At 44.5% G+C, this 18,026-nt stretch overlaps 1 protein-coding gene across 3 annotated transcripts in view; it reads right to left on the bottom strand.

Moving 5' to 3' along the window:
- The window catches only part of ANKRD22 (ankyrin repeat domain 22), a 44,006-nt gene that overhangs the window by 14,035 nt on the left and 11,945 nt on the right, over positions 1-18,026 (bottom strand). For all 3 annotated transcript variants that reach the window (XM_045039896.1, XM_045039897.1, XM_045039898.1), the window contains 4 exons: positions 16,982-17,150; positions 13,989-14,129; positions 9,332-9,455; positions 8,832-9,238 (listed from right to left, as the gene is read on the bottom strand). In XM_045039896.1, the coding sequence (XP_044895831.1) occupies positions 8,832-8,852 (21 nt within the window). In that variant the 5' untranslated portion in view covers positions 8,853-9,238; positions 9,332-9,455; positions 13,989-14,129; positions 16,982-17,150. The remainder of the gene's footprint in view (positions 1-8,831; positions 9,239-9,331; positions 9,456-13,988; positions 14,130-16,981; positions 17,151-18,026) is intronic.

The following is an 18,026-nucleotide window of genomic DNA, read 5'->3' on the forward strand; positions in this document are numbered from 1 at the left end:
CCTTTCTGCCCTGATCAGCTGGTGTCCAAGCCTTCCTGGTTATGTATCCAGATTCTTCTCCAAACTGACCTAGATTTAGCAATATCTGCCAAGAGGTAGAGGAGTAATGGTCAGAGAGGTTGCAGGAGAAAGCAGAAAAAGATTTGGTCCAGATGCAAAGAAGGAAAAGTTCCAAAATGGACGCAAGGGTATGAAGTGTAAGGAGAGACTCTGGATTTGATCATGAATAAGTATCCAAAGACCAATGTTCATAGAGTGATGGGGCAGGAGGCAGAACACGGGGGCCTGAGCACATGGTCTACAAGGAATCAGAGGGTGTGACTGGAGAGGAATTGTCATCACTTCGGCAGTAAAAGCCAAGACAGAGCTCCTGGAGCACAGAGGGAGGCAGCAGGGTCTCGTCCTCATTCCGCGCATCTGTAGGCAAAGTGCTATCGCATGGTCAGAAACGCGGGCTCTGGAAAGAAACTCTCTGGGTTCCAATCTCCACACTGCCACATTAAGAGTACTGTTAGCTGGACAACTTACTTAGCCTCTTTGTGCTTTGTTCCCTTCTAGATTTAATAACCACATCTTCTTGGGGCACTTGGGTGGCTCAGTTGGTTAAGCATCCAACTCTCGATTTCGGCTCAGGTCATGATCTCATGGTCTGTGGGATCGAACCCCACATCAGGCTCTGTGCTGACAGCGTGGAGCTTCCTTTGGGATTCTCTGACTTCCTGTCTCTTTCTGCCCCCACCCCCCGCTTATGTGCACTCTTGCTCTCTCTCTCAAAATAAATAAATAGACGCTTTAAAAAATAATGATAACCAAATCTTCTTTATCAGGTCACAGGAACGTGACTGCATAGATGAAACACTTAGCTCAGATCAGACCCATAATAACAAGCCCTCGATTAAGGTAAAGTACTCTTGTAATTATTTAAAACATGAGGAGCCAGGGAAGACGGGCAGAGGTGGTCATGAAAGGGAATGAACAGCAGTGGAAACACTGGCCCTAAACAGGATGACAATCCGGGCTCTGAGCAAAGCACGGGAGGCAGCTCAGGTGGTTGGGATAGAAAGAACGTTTTAGGTCAGTCAAACTTTTCGCCCAAAAGCCTGAAGTTTTGATCTCCATGCTTTATGCCAATACGTATCTATCGTAAATAAACAGGCATAGACAGATAACTCAACAAGCCACCATTACGTTTAACTAGATGAGCAGGTTAGTAACATAGGAGACAAGACTGAGACAAGGATAGAAGAGGTTCTGGAACCTGGTGGGGAAGATTTGGGACAGCCATCATGAAACGCGCTGCATGAGAGGAACAAAAAACATGAAATTGCTTGAAGCGTCAGGTTATGTAGAAACGCGTTAGACTACCAGACAAGTTTGCAGTTCTCCTCAGTACATCTGTCGTCAGGGAGGGATGGGGAAAGTGACAGGGGCAAAGAACGAAGGTTAGGAAACAGGTCTGTCAGGCAAGGGCTTGGGAGGAGCAGCTCACCCTGGGATACAGACTGAATGGACGACATATGGAAACCAGGCGGAGCCTGATGGACTTGGAAACAGAGACAAGCAGATAGAAACACGAAGGAGGATGAGAGCAGAGTCAGCACGTGTGATCTAGTGGGAAATGGGACCAGTTACGGAGTTGGGATAGGAGGCAGAGTCACCGAATCCTACCTGTCGCAGACTGGGCTTCGTCCCTAGAAGTCACGAGCAGTCATGTTGGGTGGTTGATTTGGAGCAGAGGCAGAGGTCCGGAGAAGAGAGGGAATGCTTGGGGGTGTGGAGGTCACTGCAGATGACCCCAGGGAACAGAAAGAAAGGGGAAATTGTGCTCCGGAATCAAGGGAGGTAAGGGTGGGTCCTTGGAGGAGGGTGGGCAAAAGTGAGAAAATAGAGAAAAGCGCACAAGCAAAGACTTCAAGCCAGTGTCATACAACAATAATGGTGAACAAGAAAGAAACAGATCGAAGGAGAGACTGTCACAAGACTTCAGTGGACATGCAGGGGAAGGTGGAAAGGAGGAGACGGAAGGGAAGGAAGAGAAGGGTATGTACCAAGAGTGTGTGTGAGTTCACATCCACTGACTTGTGGGGATGGCGTCCCCTGGAGTTGGGCTCCGTGCAACCTGGAACACTGAGGCACAGCGTGAAGGGAGCAAGCTAGTGAACGGACTTTTCTCTCCCATCTCATCCTTCCCAGCTAGTTCAGGAACATTCCACGTCCATTTCTGTATTCTGTCTGCACTTGGTTGTGAGTGTACGGCTGGCTCTCTTCCAGGATAAATCATGTCTCAGCCCACACATCACCTCTTCAGACAGGCTTCCCTGACCACTGGCCATCCGTCCCCCCAGCCCAGGTATGGTCTATCACATCACCTTGTTTTAATTTGCGTCTATTTAATTTGCGTGATTTTTAAAATTTGCGTCCATTATTACGGAGATTGAGCTTAATGTTCCCCATTTCCTAAGAGAGTGAGGTGGCCATGATTTTTGCCATGTTCGAAGCCCCTCAATTGTTCTTCCCCCTATTCTGGCCTCTCTTTCAGTCCAACGGCCTCACTCCCACCTTAGCTACCTGCTTGCCACCGTTGTGACTTCCCAGTTGCACTACGGGTCCCTCAAAGCCCACTTCATGGCTCACGTCCAAGGAACCTCCTTGATCTGTCCTACGGAGAGCATGAACCACACAGCGCTTCACCCTGCTCACTGCCCTTTTTCCTGCGTGTTAAGTCTGGTCCCTCTAACCAGACTGTAGCCTTGATGTGAGAACCAGTGGTTCTCAACCCTGACTAAGCATTAGGGCCCTTTAAAAAAATTTTTTTTAACGTTTATTTATTTTTGAGACAGAGAGAGACAGAGCATGAACGGGGGAGGGTCAGAGAGAGGGAGACACAGAATCTGAAACAGGCTCCAGGCTCTGAGCTGTCAGCACAGAGCCCGATGCGGGGCTCGAACTCACGGACCGCGAGATCATGACCTGAGCCGAAGTTGGATGCTTAACCGACTGAGCCACCCAGGCGCCCCTAGGGCCCTTTTAAAGTACAAGCCGGGTCCCGTCACTAGCCAACCGAATTAGAATCTAGGGAAGAGGGTACGGCGAGTAAGGCGGGGGTATTAGTGTTATTTTAAAAAGTTCCCTGGGTGTTTCTAAGGCATAGAGAGGGTTGGGAACCACTGCAGAGGTGAAAGAAAGGAGCCCCATAATAAAGGTAACCCTTAATGAAACACTGCAACTCTTACCCTGATGTTCGTTAAGGAGCGTCAGAAACTCAGGAAACTTGACACGTCAGGGACCACTTTTCGTGCACTTTCGTCTCGCCATGAGCCTGGTTTTAAAAATACCCCAAGGGCACCTGGGTGGCTCAGGGGGTTCAGTGTCCAACTCTTGATTTCTGCTCAGGTCATGATGTCAGGAGATCGAGCCCTGCGTTGGGCTCGGAGTTGGGTGTGGAGCCTGCTTAAGATTCTCTCTCTCCCTCCGCTCCTCCCCGGCTCATGCTTTCTCTCTCTAGTTCAAACTAACTAACTAGATAGATAGATAGATAGATAATAAAAAGACTCCCAAACTTGGTGCTAGAACCCCGCCCCTGCCCACTTTGTATCTCACTCTCCTAGGGCCTAAAATTTAAGGAGTGTCTCTGGGGAGCTCATGACACGTTCAGCAGGTAAATGATCCACTAAAATATTCTATGTGTATCATTTACAGAATCATGTTGGACACCAATCCCAGTGGCGGACACATCACAGCTGGGAAATACTTGGTGTTATTTTAACCACGTAGCAATACCTGAGCTGCGTGCACCATTACCAGTGTCTCTAAGAGCCACACGTGCCCCCCGCCCCACTTTCACCGTGGTGAAAATTCTCCTACAGAGTAATGGAACTTCACTGGTTCCCAGCATAGGGAAAGAGCTCGTGGAACTCTGCCTGCTCTCCGGAGGACTCGGTCAGTTGTTGATTAACCATCTCCGCGCTGAAGCTCCACACCACGTGAGAGGTTTCATAACAATTTCTACGAAGGATTTGCGCTTTTTGAAGCAAAATGATTCAGGGAAGGAGCCTGGGCGCACTGATGAAATGTCTTCTCGGGAAACAAAAGAAGATGGGGGCGCCTGGGTGAGTTAAGCGTCTGACTTCCGCTCAGGTCACGACCTCGCGGTTCGTGAGTTCAAGTCCCACTTCTGGGAACACGAGCCCCACTTCGGGTAAAACATGAGTCCCATTATTTTGGGGTGAGCCCTGTTTCTCTCTCTGTCTCTCTCTCTTTCTCTCTCCCTCCCTCACGGGATTTTCTCTCTCTCTCTCTCTCTCTGCCCCTCACTCACTTGTACTCCCCCCCCCCCAAAAAAGAAAAAAAATGGGATGCCTAGGTGGCTCAGTCTGTTGAGCATCTGGCCCTTGATATAGGCTCAGGTTGTGATCTCGCAGTTGTGGGATCGAGCCCCACGTTGGGCTCTGCACTGAGCATGGAGTCTGCTCGGAATTCTCTCTCTCCCTCTCTCTCCGTCCCTCCCCTTCTGGAGTGCTCTCTCTGTCTCTGTCTCTCTCAAAAATAAATTAATTAATTTAAAAAAAGAGAGAGAAAACAAGACAGTTTTTTTTTTTCCTTTTCAGATTAACTAATCTTAGGGAACAGTATTGAAGGGTCCATCTATTTGTACAATTAATCTCAAGCCTTTCTTTCTGATGGCTCATTTTGTCACATGCTGGAATTTGGAAATTTCTTAATAAATTCTGTCTGGAGGCAAGTAAAAAAAACATAGGGTTGGTTTTTTTTATTTTCAAGGTTGACTTAGGCCCATTTAGCTTTTATGTAACATGAAGGAAAGTTCCAGAAGTGGTTGAATTGTAAAGAAGAGTAGCAATGAGGAGAAATGGAGGCAGAGCATAGTTATCTGTTTTGTATTCTTTCTCCAACAAGGTCTCCTTGAGAGTATGTTGTCTTTACTGCTGGAAGACTAAAGGGGCCCCACTGCTGGGCATCAGACCTGAGAAGCTCTGAGGTCAGTGATGACAAGAAGGAGAGAGCAAGAAAGCCTTTTCTCCCAACGAGGAGGAGAAAAGGTGACTTCTCGCTGCCGGGATCGAGTAGATCAGAAGCCCAGATACCTTCCTACCACCTCAGACCACCCAAGAGGTGAGTGCCGAGCCCAGAGGAAGCAGGAACGTCACCCTTACAGCCTCCTGGGCGCTGGGACCTTCTGTCAAACAATGGCCACCCGAGGGTAAGGAGGACCATGCTGGAGTTACTGGCAGTAATATACAAATATACTGCAGCACATACAACTACGGAGGCATTACGCTACGCACCCGAAACTAATATAATGTTACGTCAATTATTCCTCAATAGATGTGTACATATATGCAGTGTAGGCACCCCAAAATACACCCCGGGCATAACGATTATTCTGAGCTGAAGGCAACAGAGAAGAAGCAGATACAAGGAAAGTTCTCTGCCTTCCTCCCAGTTACTTAAAAGCATGATATAATTTTGTGAAGGGGTTCCCCCTCCCCTCTCTGCCAAGAAGGACAAAAGTTACCCTTGCCAGCCCAGAGAAGGCACCAAAGGAAGAGACATAATAACATTTACTCAGCAGCCCTTCCTTGCCTTCCATCAGCTCCCCCATATATCTGCCTTCCACAGTTTGCCACCCTAAGAAATCAAAGTCCTTCTGCTGTGTCTGATAGCTCCTCTGAAAATATGTGGTCCTTTTGTCGAGACGGTGTAAGCGTCCCAGTTCTGATCACCCCTTTGAGTTACTCATCACTGGGTGCTCCCGTGTGTGCTTTAAGAGACACTTATCATGATGAGCACTGAATGAGGTATAGAATTATTGAGTCACTATATTGTACACCTGAAACTAATATGACACTGTGTGGTAACTACATTGGAATTTAAATGTTTTTAAAAAGTATAGGACCAGGGAATGAATGGGGAAAACTGGTGGGCTCTCGTCCTGTTCTCATTCGGTGGGTTGCATTCTTTACGCCTTAGGAAACGTAGAAGGAAACTGGCACAAGGCCAAAGCGACTGGCACCTACGTGACAGATGAGGACATCGTGTCTACACATTTGAGGAATTACTTCAGAGCTTCTCACCCTCTCTAAAATCAGAGGTGGGGGAGTCTCTCAGAGAGACTGCCTCGGAACACCAGAGGAGAAGACTAAGTTAGGTTGTTGTCTTTTCCATTCACCTGTAATTCCCACGTGCAACTACAGTTCCAGCTTCCGGAAAACAAGCTAAGCCTTCTTCTCATCTAAAAGCACCCACTTCTGGGGGCGCCTGGGTGGCTCAGTAGGTTGAGCGTCGTCCAACTTCCGCTCAGGTCATGATCTCACGGTCCATGGGTTCGAACCCTGCATCGGGCTCTGCGCTGACAGCTCAGAGCCTGGAGCCTGCTTCGGATTCGGGGTCTCCCTCTCTCTCTACCCCTCCCCCCTCTTTGTTTCTCTCTCTCAAAAATAAATACACATTAAAAAATATTTCCAAGGACCCACTTCTCTTCAGGCTCTCTGACCCACTACTCTGGGGCATCATCGCTCAGTCAACTGAAAATGCAAAGTGTCTAAAGCCAGCAGTCAAACCAGAGTCCCCTCAGCAGAGCTCAGTAAGAGCACCCTCACACCAGATGAGTACCTCCCAGGGTCGAGGCTGCTGGCGAGTAATGAGAAAGCAGAATACACACCTCTTTTCTGGAAACAGCACCCTTGGCACAGCGACACTATGGAAGATCTAACACTTACTCCTCATAGGAACCTGCTACTCAAGCCAGTTTTACCACTGCCTTTACTATCCCCAGTGGTGGCTACGTTTACCTTAAAAACAAACAACAAAAACCAAGTCGGTATCAATGGGGAATCCTGCAAATTGAGAAACTCTTTGCCAAAAGGGTGGGCAACTCTCTTCTCTGAAAATGGTGAACCTCCCAGGTGCTCATATGTTTCATACTGCCGTTACGAGAGTTAGTGAACAAGTGTGCGCAGTCAGACGGAAGGGCCTAGAATCTACGTCCACTTGTGATATGGAGTCGCATGGCCATCACGTCTATTTCAACACTACCTTAGACTATCTTGGATTCGATACTAATTATGAGCTTTGAATAATTACCTATGAGCGTCGAGGCATGTTAGGAATTTTTAGAGGTGCGTGTGTATGTGTGTGTTTGCACATGGGGTGTCGGATTTGTCTTTAAATATCATAGTACATCCCAAGTTGCTTTGTCCTCCATATATCTGAAAAGTGAAACATTTATTCCACTTCTGGGGATATTCTGATTGATCCTGAAGGGGCCCAGGGTAAGTCTCCCCAGAGTATGCCACTTTGGCACGTGAAGTCTTATTTTGAGCTAGAGGCAGTCAAGATCCAGTAGACTCAAGAGAAACAATATATGTAGTGTTCCCATACATACAAAATCAAATTTGATTCTCTCCTGTTAATCTGTCTCATGCCAATTTAGTTCTTAGACCAACCAGAAGAAATTTTGTAGAGGGAAAACTTTTCCCCCAACAATGCTTATAAATAATTCTTCATATCTTGCCTTGACTCAACTACTTGCCAGATCAACACCCGATAAACAAACAATATGCACCGCACAGGAAGAGACTTTTTTTTTTTTAACGTACTTGGTCTCAGGACCGTGATTACAACCTGGCTGCTTAAAGTGTGGTCCAGGGACCAACAATACCAGCATCAAGGAATTGAAATGCATCATCTTCACCCCCACCCAAACCTACAAACCACAATCGGCATTGAAACCAGAGCTTGGGTGATCGGTCCTCACATTAAAATTTGAAAAGCACTAGCCTAGAGCAGTGTTTCTCCCAAGGGAGGTAAATTGCTCCTCTCCCAGAGAATCACTGGGTTGCCCCCCTAAAAAGTAAGTTTCTCCATTCTACCACAGTGAGTGACGCAATTTCTCAAACTGTAGATTGCCTAAATCTAAAGCTTAAACTAATCAACGAGTACATTTACTATAAAGACACACACACACACACACACACACACACACACACACACACGGCATTGGAAAATGTTGTAAACGCAGAGAAACTGCCTTTAGTAGAAGAACCACCAGAGAAGGTTCTGTTGAGCATTTGTAATGAAATGCAGAACAACTGGTTAATTGTGTTAGAGAGGAAAGGGAGTAAATTGTGAATAATGACATCATTACTCTAGTTCATACATTACGTGTACTCCTTTGAAACATTATTTAAAAATTTATTTGATTCTAATAGGTTACTTTCAATACAGGGGAAAGAAAGCGTTTTTGTATCCATCAGATATGAAAAGAAAAAACTCAAAGTGCCAAAAAATATACATTCTGCATTTGTCCCTCTTTTATACAGGGATAATTTTTACTTATAATCGCTGGTAGTGATTTTCTTTTCAAATACCAAGTTGAAAAACGTCAGTCCGTCCCTGCTTTTCCACAGAAGAGTCAGTCTACTTTTGTATGTTTAGAAAATCCAGTGGGGCGCAATTTTCACTTTTCCTCTGGATGTTTGACCTCAGAAAACATGACTCTGTTAATTCCATTTTCCTAAGTCCCTGCAAGATCCAAATTACCCCCACAAACATCATCTAGACATCGGGACATATATATACTGGATAACTCTCTACTTACACCTAGCTCGAGTTGTAGAATTACAAAATGATTTACCTCATAATGTTAAGTGTATTAAAAAGATTAACGCCCAAGACTTCGTTTGGACTTCACACTCTCACGGAAAGCTATGCAGAAGAAAAGGAGACATTTTCACAGGAACAGGAAATTACATTTGAAAAGCAAAAGCAATTTTTAACACCTTTGGAATCTTACTTCCAGAAAGGTCACATACCTCAGAGTATAGGATTCCCATGCTGGCCCTCCACAGATTTGCGTCACCCCTACAGCTTCTTGAATCTTCCGGAGGTGTTTCTGATTAACATAAAATCCGTCCCGGCCCAGAGAAAGGTCTCTAGAAGTCAAGGCTGGTGGCCAGTCCTTTCTTCCCACACTTGTGAACGTTCTTCTGGCAATTCAGTGAGCCGCACACCTTCTAGAGAGCCCAGCCCAGGGAAACACAGGCATTGGTTTACAGCGTAATGACCCCAGTGTGTCTCATCTGATGTTACAACCCTGGGGAACCGGTTTCTGAGTCATATTTGCTCTTCCAGTACTGACATGTGGGAAGACGGAGCAAAGTCGAGAGTGAAAGGGAAGTTCTCACCCCAACAGGAAGGACTCAGGGCTCAACATGGGGTACTGTGGGAAAAAAGTAGGGTACTGTGTTTAAGACATTAACTGAAATCTGGTTTTCAGTGGCTATTGAGAAAGGCTAGGGATGGCCAAACTCACTTGTTACAACACATATGTCTGCCACGGGCTTGACTTGGATGAAAAATAATCTTCAGGAACTGTCACCATGGATTCTTTGCGATCTTACAGCACAGATAAGGTTAATTTTTTTTCTTTGATGTTCCTGATTAATATAAACAAATTAAAATAATAAGTCAAGTGACAGATGAAGGTCAATTTTTAAGCCATATTATTTTACATACATGAATGTGTTCACTTCCTTTTTTTTAAATTTTTTTATATTTATTTATTTTTGAGAGACAGAGTGAGACAAAGTGAGACTGGGGGAGGGGCAGAGAGAGAGGGAGACACAGGATTGGAAACAGGCTCCAGGCTCTGAGCTGTCAGCACAGAGCCCGACGCAGGGCTCGAACCCACAGACTGTGAGATCATGACCTGAGCCGAACTCGGACGCTCAACCGACTGAGCCACCCAGGAGCCCCGAATGTGTTCACTTTCAAAGGCATCTTTGAGTAAAGCTTGAGCAACTCAAATTGAAAAAACTAACCTCTTTGAAGAATCAGTCCCATTTTATATCCTAGTTAATTAAATTATCTCTAAATGTTTAAACTACACTTAGAGTATTACTCTATATATTTTTAATGTTTATTTATTTTTGAGAGACAGAGCATGAGTGGGGGAGGGGCAGAGAGAGAGGGAGACACAGAATCTGAAGCAGGCTCCAGGCTCTGAGCTGTCAGCCCAGAGCCTGAGGCAGGGCTCGAACCCACAGACTGTGAGATCATGACCTGAGCTGAAGTCGGACGCTCAACCGACTGAGCCACCCAGGCGGCCCAGTATCACTATATTTAATTTTCTTTTGTAAACACTTCAGTTCTGAACCTAACAATTAATACTTTCCCAGCTAAGTGGTCTTATAAATGTAATAAACTTACTGTCATAATAAGTATTAAGTTGTCTTAAATAGTCTAATACTGTTTATATATTCAGCCAAATATTTTATAATATTCAATTTTAAAATTGTCTATTTTAAATGAGTCTAAAGTCACTTGGCTTATTACATATTTTATTTTATTTTTTTAAGTTTATTTATTGTGAGAGAGAGCGAGAGACACAGAGATAGAGAGAGAGAGAGAGAGAGAGAGAATGAGTGAGGGAAGGGTAGAGAGAGTTTCTCTCTCTTTGAGAGAGAAACGCAAGTAGGCTCCGTGTTGTCAGCACAGAGCCTCTACATGGGGATCTATCTCATGAACCGTGAGATCACGACCAGAGCCAAAATCAAGACTCGATGCTCAAACAACTGAGCCACCCAGGCCCCCTATGCTGTTACGTATCTTAAATGGAATCACCAGGCGACTTGGCCAAACGTTCTAATATGCCGAATCTCTTTAACATTATACATTTTGTATACTAAATATCATACCAAATACTCACACACTATCTCTGAACACAATCAGAGCAAAGCGTGAAAATTTCCCAGAATTAGAACACTCACACACACCTATGGGAGAACTAGTTTCAACCATCCCGAGCAAACTGTTGGGATTCTTCCAATCATTGAAGTTTCTTCAGTGGCCAAGAACAGGGGCCGGGACCCAAGGCCTGAGCCTACATATATTCAGGGAACTTCTTCCTACACCACTGATGGACATGATGAGCTACTTTTATACGTGTTATTACAAGAATTACATCCTTTGCCTTGGACTTGGCATTAGGACCAATCTCCTGGGAGTTTAAGAATTAGCTAATTCTTTGGGCTCCTGGCTGGCTCAGTCCATAGAGCATGTGACTCTTAATCCGGAGACTGGAAATTCCATCCCCACATTGGGTGTAGGGGTTGCTTTAAAAACATGTTTTTCTTAAACAGAAAAGAATTAACTAATTTTTCTGTTGAAGGTGGAAGTGTGCAATAACCACTAAAATTGTGGCTGACTTCCCTTTTGGCTTGGTTCGATTTTGCATTTTTTAAACCTCTTAAGACCTTTTCGGTGTCTTTCCTTTTGATGTAAGCATTAATGTTATTTCCACTGGGTACTTCATGCTCTTACGCAAATCTCTGCAACCCCTTTTAGCTTCTTTTGTAACCTCTTTTAACTAAGTGGTGTGGACAGACCTCTTCACTCTCACTACCTCTCTGCTAAGATTGCTTCCTTCTCCACACTTCTTCCTCCCTGATTGACCTCGAGAGGCTTCTTTAATTTCCTGTCAGGACCCAAACCCATCTGATGGGATTCCGCACGTCTCTCTAGACTGCATCTCCAAGGAGAGCGGAATACACCACCCTAAAACACGCCTGTTTGGCATGAGGATTGTTTTGACTTGGTTGTTTTTGAAAGCCTGCAGACACACAGGAGAATCTCTGAAAACAGAGCGGAATCTACCTTTCTGTAAAGGACACCTACCCTTAGCATAGTAATCTCTATTTTTAAGGTGTCTCCCTCTGGAAGAGTAGACTGACTCTAAATCTCGTTTGGAGATTAATTCTCCAATTAATGGAGAAGACAATGGCTTAAATCTAGAGAACAAATGACGCTGTTTACTGTGTTTTTACCGGTAGCATCCCATAACTTTCCCCACCCTCAAACATCTTTTTTCTTTAGCTGGAGATGGTGTTGAAGGCATTGGTTTGGGCCACTTCAAGGGATTTTACTCAGTTTTCCTGGGTCTCCCATATGTACACATGAGGGACGCATGTTACTGAACTTCAGTTTGTTTTCTTCTTCTTAATGCCTCTTTCATTATGCAGGGTTCTCAGCCACAGAACCTCGAAGGGAAGAGGAATGATTCTTTTTCCTCCCCTACAGTCTGGTTTTAAAGGCACAAAACTATTACAATTATGGAAGAGCAACTGCTTCCATGTAGGGTTGCCTCTTAAAAACAAGCCAATAAAAAAGCAATCGACTCATTGCCATTGGTAAGAACACTCTAGGCCAGTGAGTCTTGACCAGCGATGACTTGGCCCCCAGGTAGGACTGCCAGATTTAGCAAATAAAAATACAGGATGTTTAGGGGCGCCTGGGTGACTCAGTTGGCTAAGTGGCCAACTTAAGCTCAGATCATGATCTCACAGTCTGTGAGTTTGAGCCCCACGTCGGGCAGCTCAGAGCCTGGTGCCTGCTTCGGATTCTGTGTCTCCCTCTCTCTCTGCCCCTCCCCTGCTCTCTCTCTTTCTCTCAAAAATAAATAAACATTAAAAAATTTTTTTTCAATACAGGATGTTTAGTTAAATTTGAATTTTAGATAAATTTCTGAAATACCGCACGGGGCATGCTTATACTAAACAATTGTGTTGTCTACCTGAAAATTAAAGGTATTTGACAATGTCTGGAGATATTTTTGGTTGTCACCACCAGGAGTGGGGGCAAGCTACTGGCATCTAGAGGGCAGAAGGCCAGGAATGCTGTTACACAAATTCCGGTGCTCGGAACGGCACGTCACAGCCAAGAATTACCCTGTTCAAAACAGTGCAAGGGTAGAGAGAACCTCATCGAGGCCAATGGGAGAATTTAATGTGAAAGAAGGGGACTTGATGAATTACAGTGTGGGAATGGAACATGGTTGCAGAGAGGGAAAAAATCTTTTTCCTTCTACCCTTCTAGGTTCTTGGCTGGGGTTCTCTAACATAAGATAGGTTAACAAGAGAAAAATGAAGAGAAGTTTGTTATATCTCATATCTGTATAGAAGCAGCTCGGGGATGTGGAAGTCAAAGAGGTGTTTAGCATTTAGGTTATGTACCAACTTAGGCTGATGGAAAAGAGGATCTGAGGAGGGGGTGGAAGGAAAGGGGGAAGCGAGATATGGACAGGTGACCAGGGAAGGTGCTGCAAACAAGGGATGTTCGGTAAGGTTTGTTAGGCAGATTTAAGTCAGTGTCTTCTCTACAGCTAAGAGGTAAGAGTGCACTACAAATTGAAATTTCCTTTATAGATGTAAATTTCCTTCATAAAAGGAAAACTTGTGCTCTGTTTTTCAAGTTTTTCTTGCACCTATTGGTTCTCAAAAGCCATTAGCTCAGAATGACCCATGTGCCAAAGAGGCATATTTTAGGGTGATAGATTCTGGTACTCCTCATGTTGAAACGCTGTCGTAATGGATAACTTTATGCATGATGGATACATTTTTCAATTAAAAAAAAATTTTTTTGAAGTAGGCTCCATGCCCCAGATGGAACCCAACACAGGGCTTGAACTCACAACCCTACACCCTGAGATCAAGACCTGAGCTTAGACCAAGAAAGTGGATTTGAGGCAGACAAGAGAGAAAACAGCAAGATGAGATGAGTTAGGAGGCCACTGCATTAGGTCAGCAGAGAGATACTAGGACCTAAGGCAGGAGAGCAGCAGTGGGGGTGGAGAGAAGAGGAGGAAATCCGAAGGAGGTAGAAATAACGGGCTTTTTGTTGAAAATGCATCGGGAGGCTGTGTTGAAATAAATGTCTATGTCCAAGATGGAGTCAGACCTGCTCAGAATGCCACCTCAGCAAACCAAAACCGAAACAACTTTCTTATTCTTATAAATGATCCATCTGACCAGAAAGGCGGTATTTGCAGCCAGTCAATCCCCAACTGCCAAGAATCAGTGCTGATGCATAGTTCTAAGTAAGGTCAGTTACGCAACCCTGGCCAATTAGTTCACACCAAATACGTTTTCCTTATTCCCTGACTGACCTGCTAGCCTTAGAAGGAAATACCTGACCTCCTAGCCGCGGATGCCCTGTTTCCGTGTTGTGCTGCTTCTAACGCTCTCTAGAACTCACTTCTGTGCAATCATCATCTCTTCGGGAGAGTGTCCCGGCACCGTGGGGCACTGACTCCCTCAAGCCACGGCTTCTTCTCCCTTGAATAAAGGACATCACGTGAAATTGTTTTATTGTCGTCATTTGACAACTGTCGTCTCCTGGCGCCAAATACACGTCTGCATATGTTGCTGTGGGACGCTCACACTGGCTCTCCGTGAGCTGTTTCTCTTTTCCCCGTTGGCCTCCTGTTAGATTTCCCCCATAGGGAGCACTGAGGGAGGACAGTAAGACTAAGGAGGCACAAAAAGAGCTGCCCTTTCCTATGTGTTTGCCGATCCCATTAGCATAAACCCAGCCATAGCCCTTGATCTTGGAAACGGCCATTGGTCTGGTTTTTTCCCTGCCTTCCCTAAACCAGCCTAATCACACCCTTTAGAGGTACCAATACCAACCATCTCCCGCCTCCAGCTCACCCAGGTGTCACTCCTCCCCTGAGCTCTTGTAGTGGTAGCCGCAAGCAGATAGTAACCCCTTCTCAATGGCTGGGCCCCAAGAATTTCAGGGTCCTTCCCACAAGCTCCTAAATGCTGGTAACCCCAACCTCTGTTCTCTGTTCCCCCAATCCAAGAGATGGTAGCCCCTCCTGGGGCTCTCTGTCACCCCAATGTTATCCTTTGGCCTTTTCAGACTTGCAATACCCACCGAACGGATTCCTTGCATTAAATTCTTTTGGTTAAAATAACTAGTATGGTTTTCCTTACTGGGGTCTGACTGATAGAGTACTCTAGAGATGTGCAGAAGCTACAAATAGCGGGAATTCTCAAGCTGATAGAAGGGACACGGGGAATCCCAGATCAAGGACCACACACGTGTGTCCCGCTTGGCGCCTTTCGCCGAAATGCGAAATACCGGAAGGGAAATAAGATGAGGGAAGGACTGGGGAGACACGGTCGGTTCCAGTTTGCACAAGTTGTGTTTCAGCACAAGTTGTGTTTAGCACGTCTAAGTGCAGATACACAATAGGAAGTTTGTTATGTGGTTGCAGAAGCTTACAGTCAGAGTTGAGGCAGAGATTTGCCGAGAATTATCAGCAAATAGACCCGTAGTTCCCAAAGTAAGAAATGAGAGAGGTTAGATACCTTATTAGAGTCTTTCCGCTCATACACAACCTGTATAAATTCCTTGATTGGATAGGGTCATTCTCCTTAAATAACACAACAGCTTTTTCTTGTCATTTTAGCACGTTTAAATGTTAACAATGGCTATCTAATCAAATAAGTACTTTTGCTAATCAGAATGTTTGCGTTTCCGAGTTTTATACGTCAGAGCTCAGCCATCTCCTCCCATAATTCTCTTGCTTGTGACACCTTTTTATATTATTTGTTCGCTTAAAATGAAGCCCAGGATTCTGAGGCCAAATTGCAATAATAATCATTGTTTTGTACCAATGTAGGGTTTTTTACTCGAAGACTTAAAAAATCTTGTCAAATTTGAAATCACTTTTGAATTTTCCAGTAATTAAGAAACTGATGGTAATGGAAAAAGGAAATGGGGTCAGCCAACCCTTAAAATAAAAACATACATTGGCATCGTAAGTTTAAATGTAAAACAGGTCACTTAGTTCTTTAGCACTTAGGCAACCCTTAATTCTCCGTGTGTTCTATTTCTGTGTCATCCTGTCATGTACTCACAGAATTAGTAATTATCACGTGCTTTCATGGAAATGCAAAGAGTTGGGCGCCCGGATGGCTCAGTCAGTTAAGCATCAGACTCTTAAACTTGGCTCAGGTCATGATCTCACGGTTGGTAAGATTGAGCCCTATGTTGGGCTCCATTGTACTGACTGCAAGAAGCCTGCTTGGGATTCTCCCTCTTCCTCTCTGTCTCTGACCCTCCCCCACTTGTGTTCTCCCTCTCTCTCTCTCTCTCTCTCTCTCTCTCTCTCTCTCTCTCCTCTCTCTCCCCCTCTTCCCCTCTCTCCCTCTCCCTCTCTCCCAATGAATAAGTAAACTTAAAAAAACTGCAAAAAGTAAACTCATGCTCCTGGTCCCACAACCACTGGGATGCTATGATTTGTGTTGCTTAATTTTTTAAATAACTTCACGTATCTGAGACAAGAGCTTATTTTTATTTCTTGGTAAAAACAGAAAACCACTGACAAATGCTGTTACGGTGGATGACTGTTTCGGGATATAACCAACTACTTCTGCAAGCTGTCCACTCTTCCTCCAATGACTCAGGAATGTGTTGGATGAATTAAATTATAAGGCTCTTACAATTCTGCGGTAAAACCAGTTTCACAGTATGAGACAAGCTATACTCTTCAGGGTGTGGGTTTACTGCTCTGCCCCAGGACAGTGGATGTTGCCTACTTTATTTACACTTAGAACTACAATTTTCTCTCACTCCTGGTGCTTTATGGGGCTTGAAAAAGAGGTGATTCATATCAACATTCTTGTGGGGCCTTAACGTTCGTTGCGTTACATTCCCTTCTGAGGTTATGAAATGCAGTCTCAAGTTTTTATGGGGTTTCATTGGTTTTGTTCCACTTTATAATAAAGTGTTGCATTTGGATTTCGTTGTTTTGTTTCTTAAATTAAGCTATCGTTAAGGTCACGGCTGTCAGACTTTGGTGGGCCAGATTCTGATCCTTCCTCTTTAGAAATTGACCTATTTGGGGCACCTGGGTGGCTCAATTGGTTAAGTATCCGACTTCTGTTAAGGTCATGATCTCATGGTTCATGAGTTCGAGCCCCGCGTGGGACTCTGTGCTGACAGCTCAGATCCTGGAGCCTGCTTTGGATTCTGTGTCTCCCTCTCTCTCTGTCCTTCAAACTCAGGATCCTGATCCTGAGATCAAGAGTCACATGCTCTTCCAACTGAGCCAGTCAGATATCCCGCCCCCCACATCCTTATTTTTTAAGTCAAACTGTAAGTGGGTTGAACCTACCTTCCAACGCTTTGAAGACATCCAAGATCGCTCACATACTGGGTATTCCCCCTTCCTTGGGACATATCAGAAGCCTTGGTTTCTTTTTTTTTTTTTTTTTGATCTTTCCGGTCTTTTTTGATCTTCTTGGACAGGAGGCATTCATCTGGTTCCAAAGGCAGTTTTGGACCTGTATATAAATGCATTTGAGTATGAGATTCTAAAAATTCTTCACATAAAATTAATGAAGCTGGATAATGAATAATATTCCTGACCTTAATGCCTCTACTCTCTCAACAGCAATACTCATTTCTCGATAGGCCATTTTGGGGCCAGAACTGCCTGCTCATTTCTATTCTAGGCAGAAAACCTAAAAAAGACCTTATGGTAAATAACCCATGAAATAGGAACGGATTCATGCATGCGTCTGAATTGCTGGGCCAAGGTTTGGACCTACTAAATTTCCTACACTAGATTTTTCTTCCTTGGCCATCAACATTTGTTTGTTTCTCTTATTTTAACTAATGTGTGCTCAGTGGGGATGATATCACTCCCTGCTCCAAGCAAAATTACTTCTTGGAGAGAGAAAGAAAAACTGATAATTTTCATGACTATAGCCCAGATATAAATATAGTACATAAATGGATATACAGTGTATCTGTGATACTAAAATTTCACAGAGGAGGGTCAATTACAGAAGGACGTCTACAGAGTTTCCTTAAAAAGAAACATGAAGGAAAGTTTGAGAAACACTGCTTCGACTGATTTCGATCTTAATTTTCTAGTTTGTAAAATAAACAACTTCTGAGGTTGGAAAATAAAGAAGAAACTGATTTCCGAGCATCCTGCTGCACAAGCAATCCATGCACGTAGCATCACCAAGCACGCAGATGTCACTCACTGCACCGGGGAGTAGTCTGAGCCCTTTACGTGTATTAACTCCTCTAAGATGGTCAACAGTCCTTGACCACATTAAACCCAACAATGATTTAACAGGTGGGGGATTGAACAGATGTGTCTCTGAGGCACAGAGACATTAAGTAACGCACCAGGGTCACACAACTAA

This window comes from Felis catus, chromosome D2 (genome assembly GCF_018350175.1).
Source record: "Felis catus isolate Fca126 chromosome D2, F.catus_Fca126_mat1.0, whole genome shotgun sequence".
NCBI lineage: Eukaryota > Metazoa > Chordata > Mammalia > Carnivora > Felidae > Felis > Felis catus.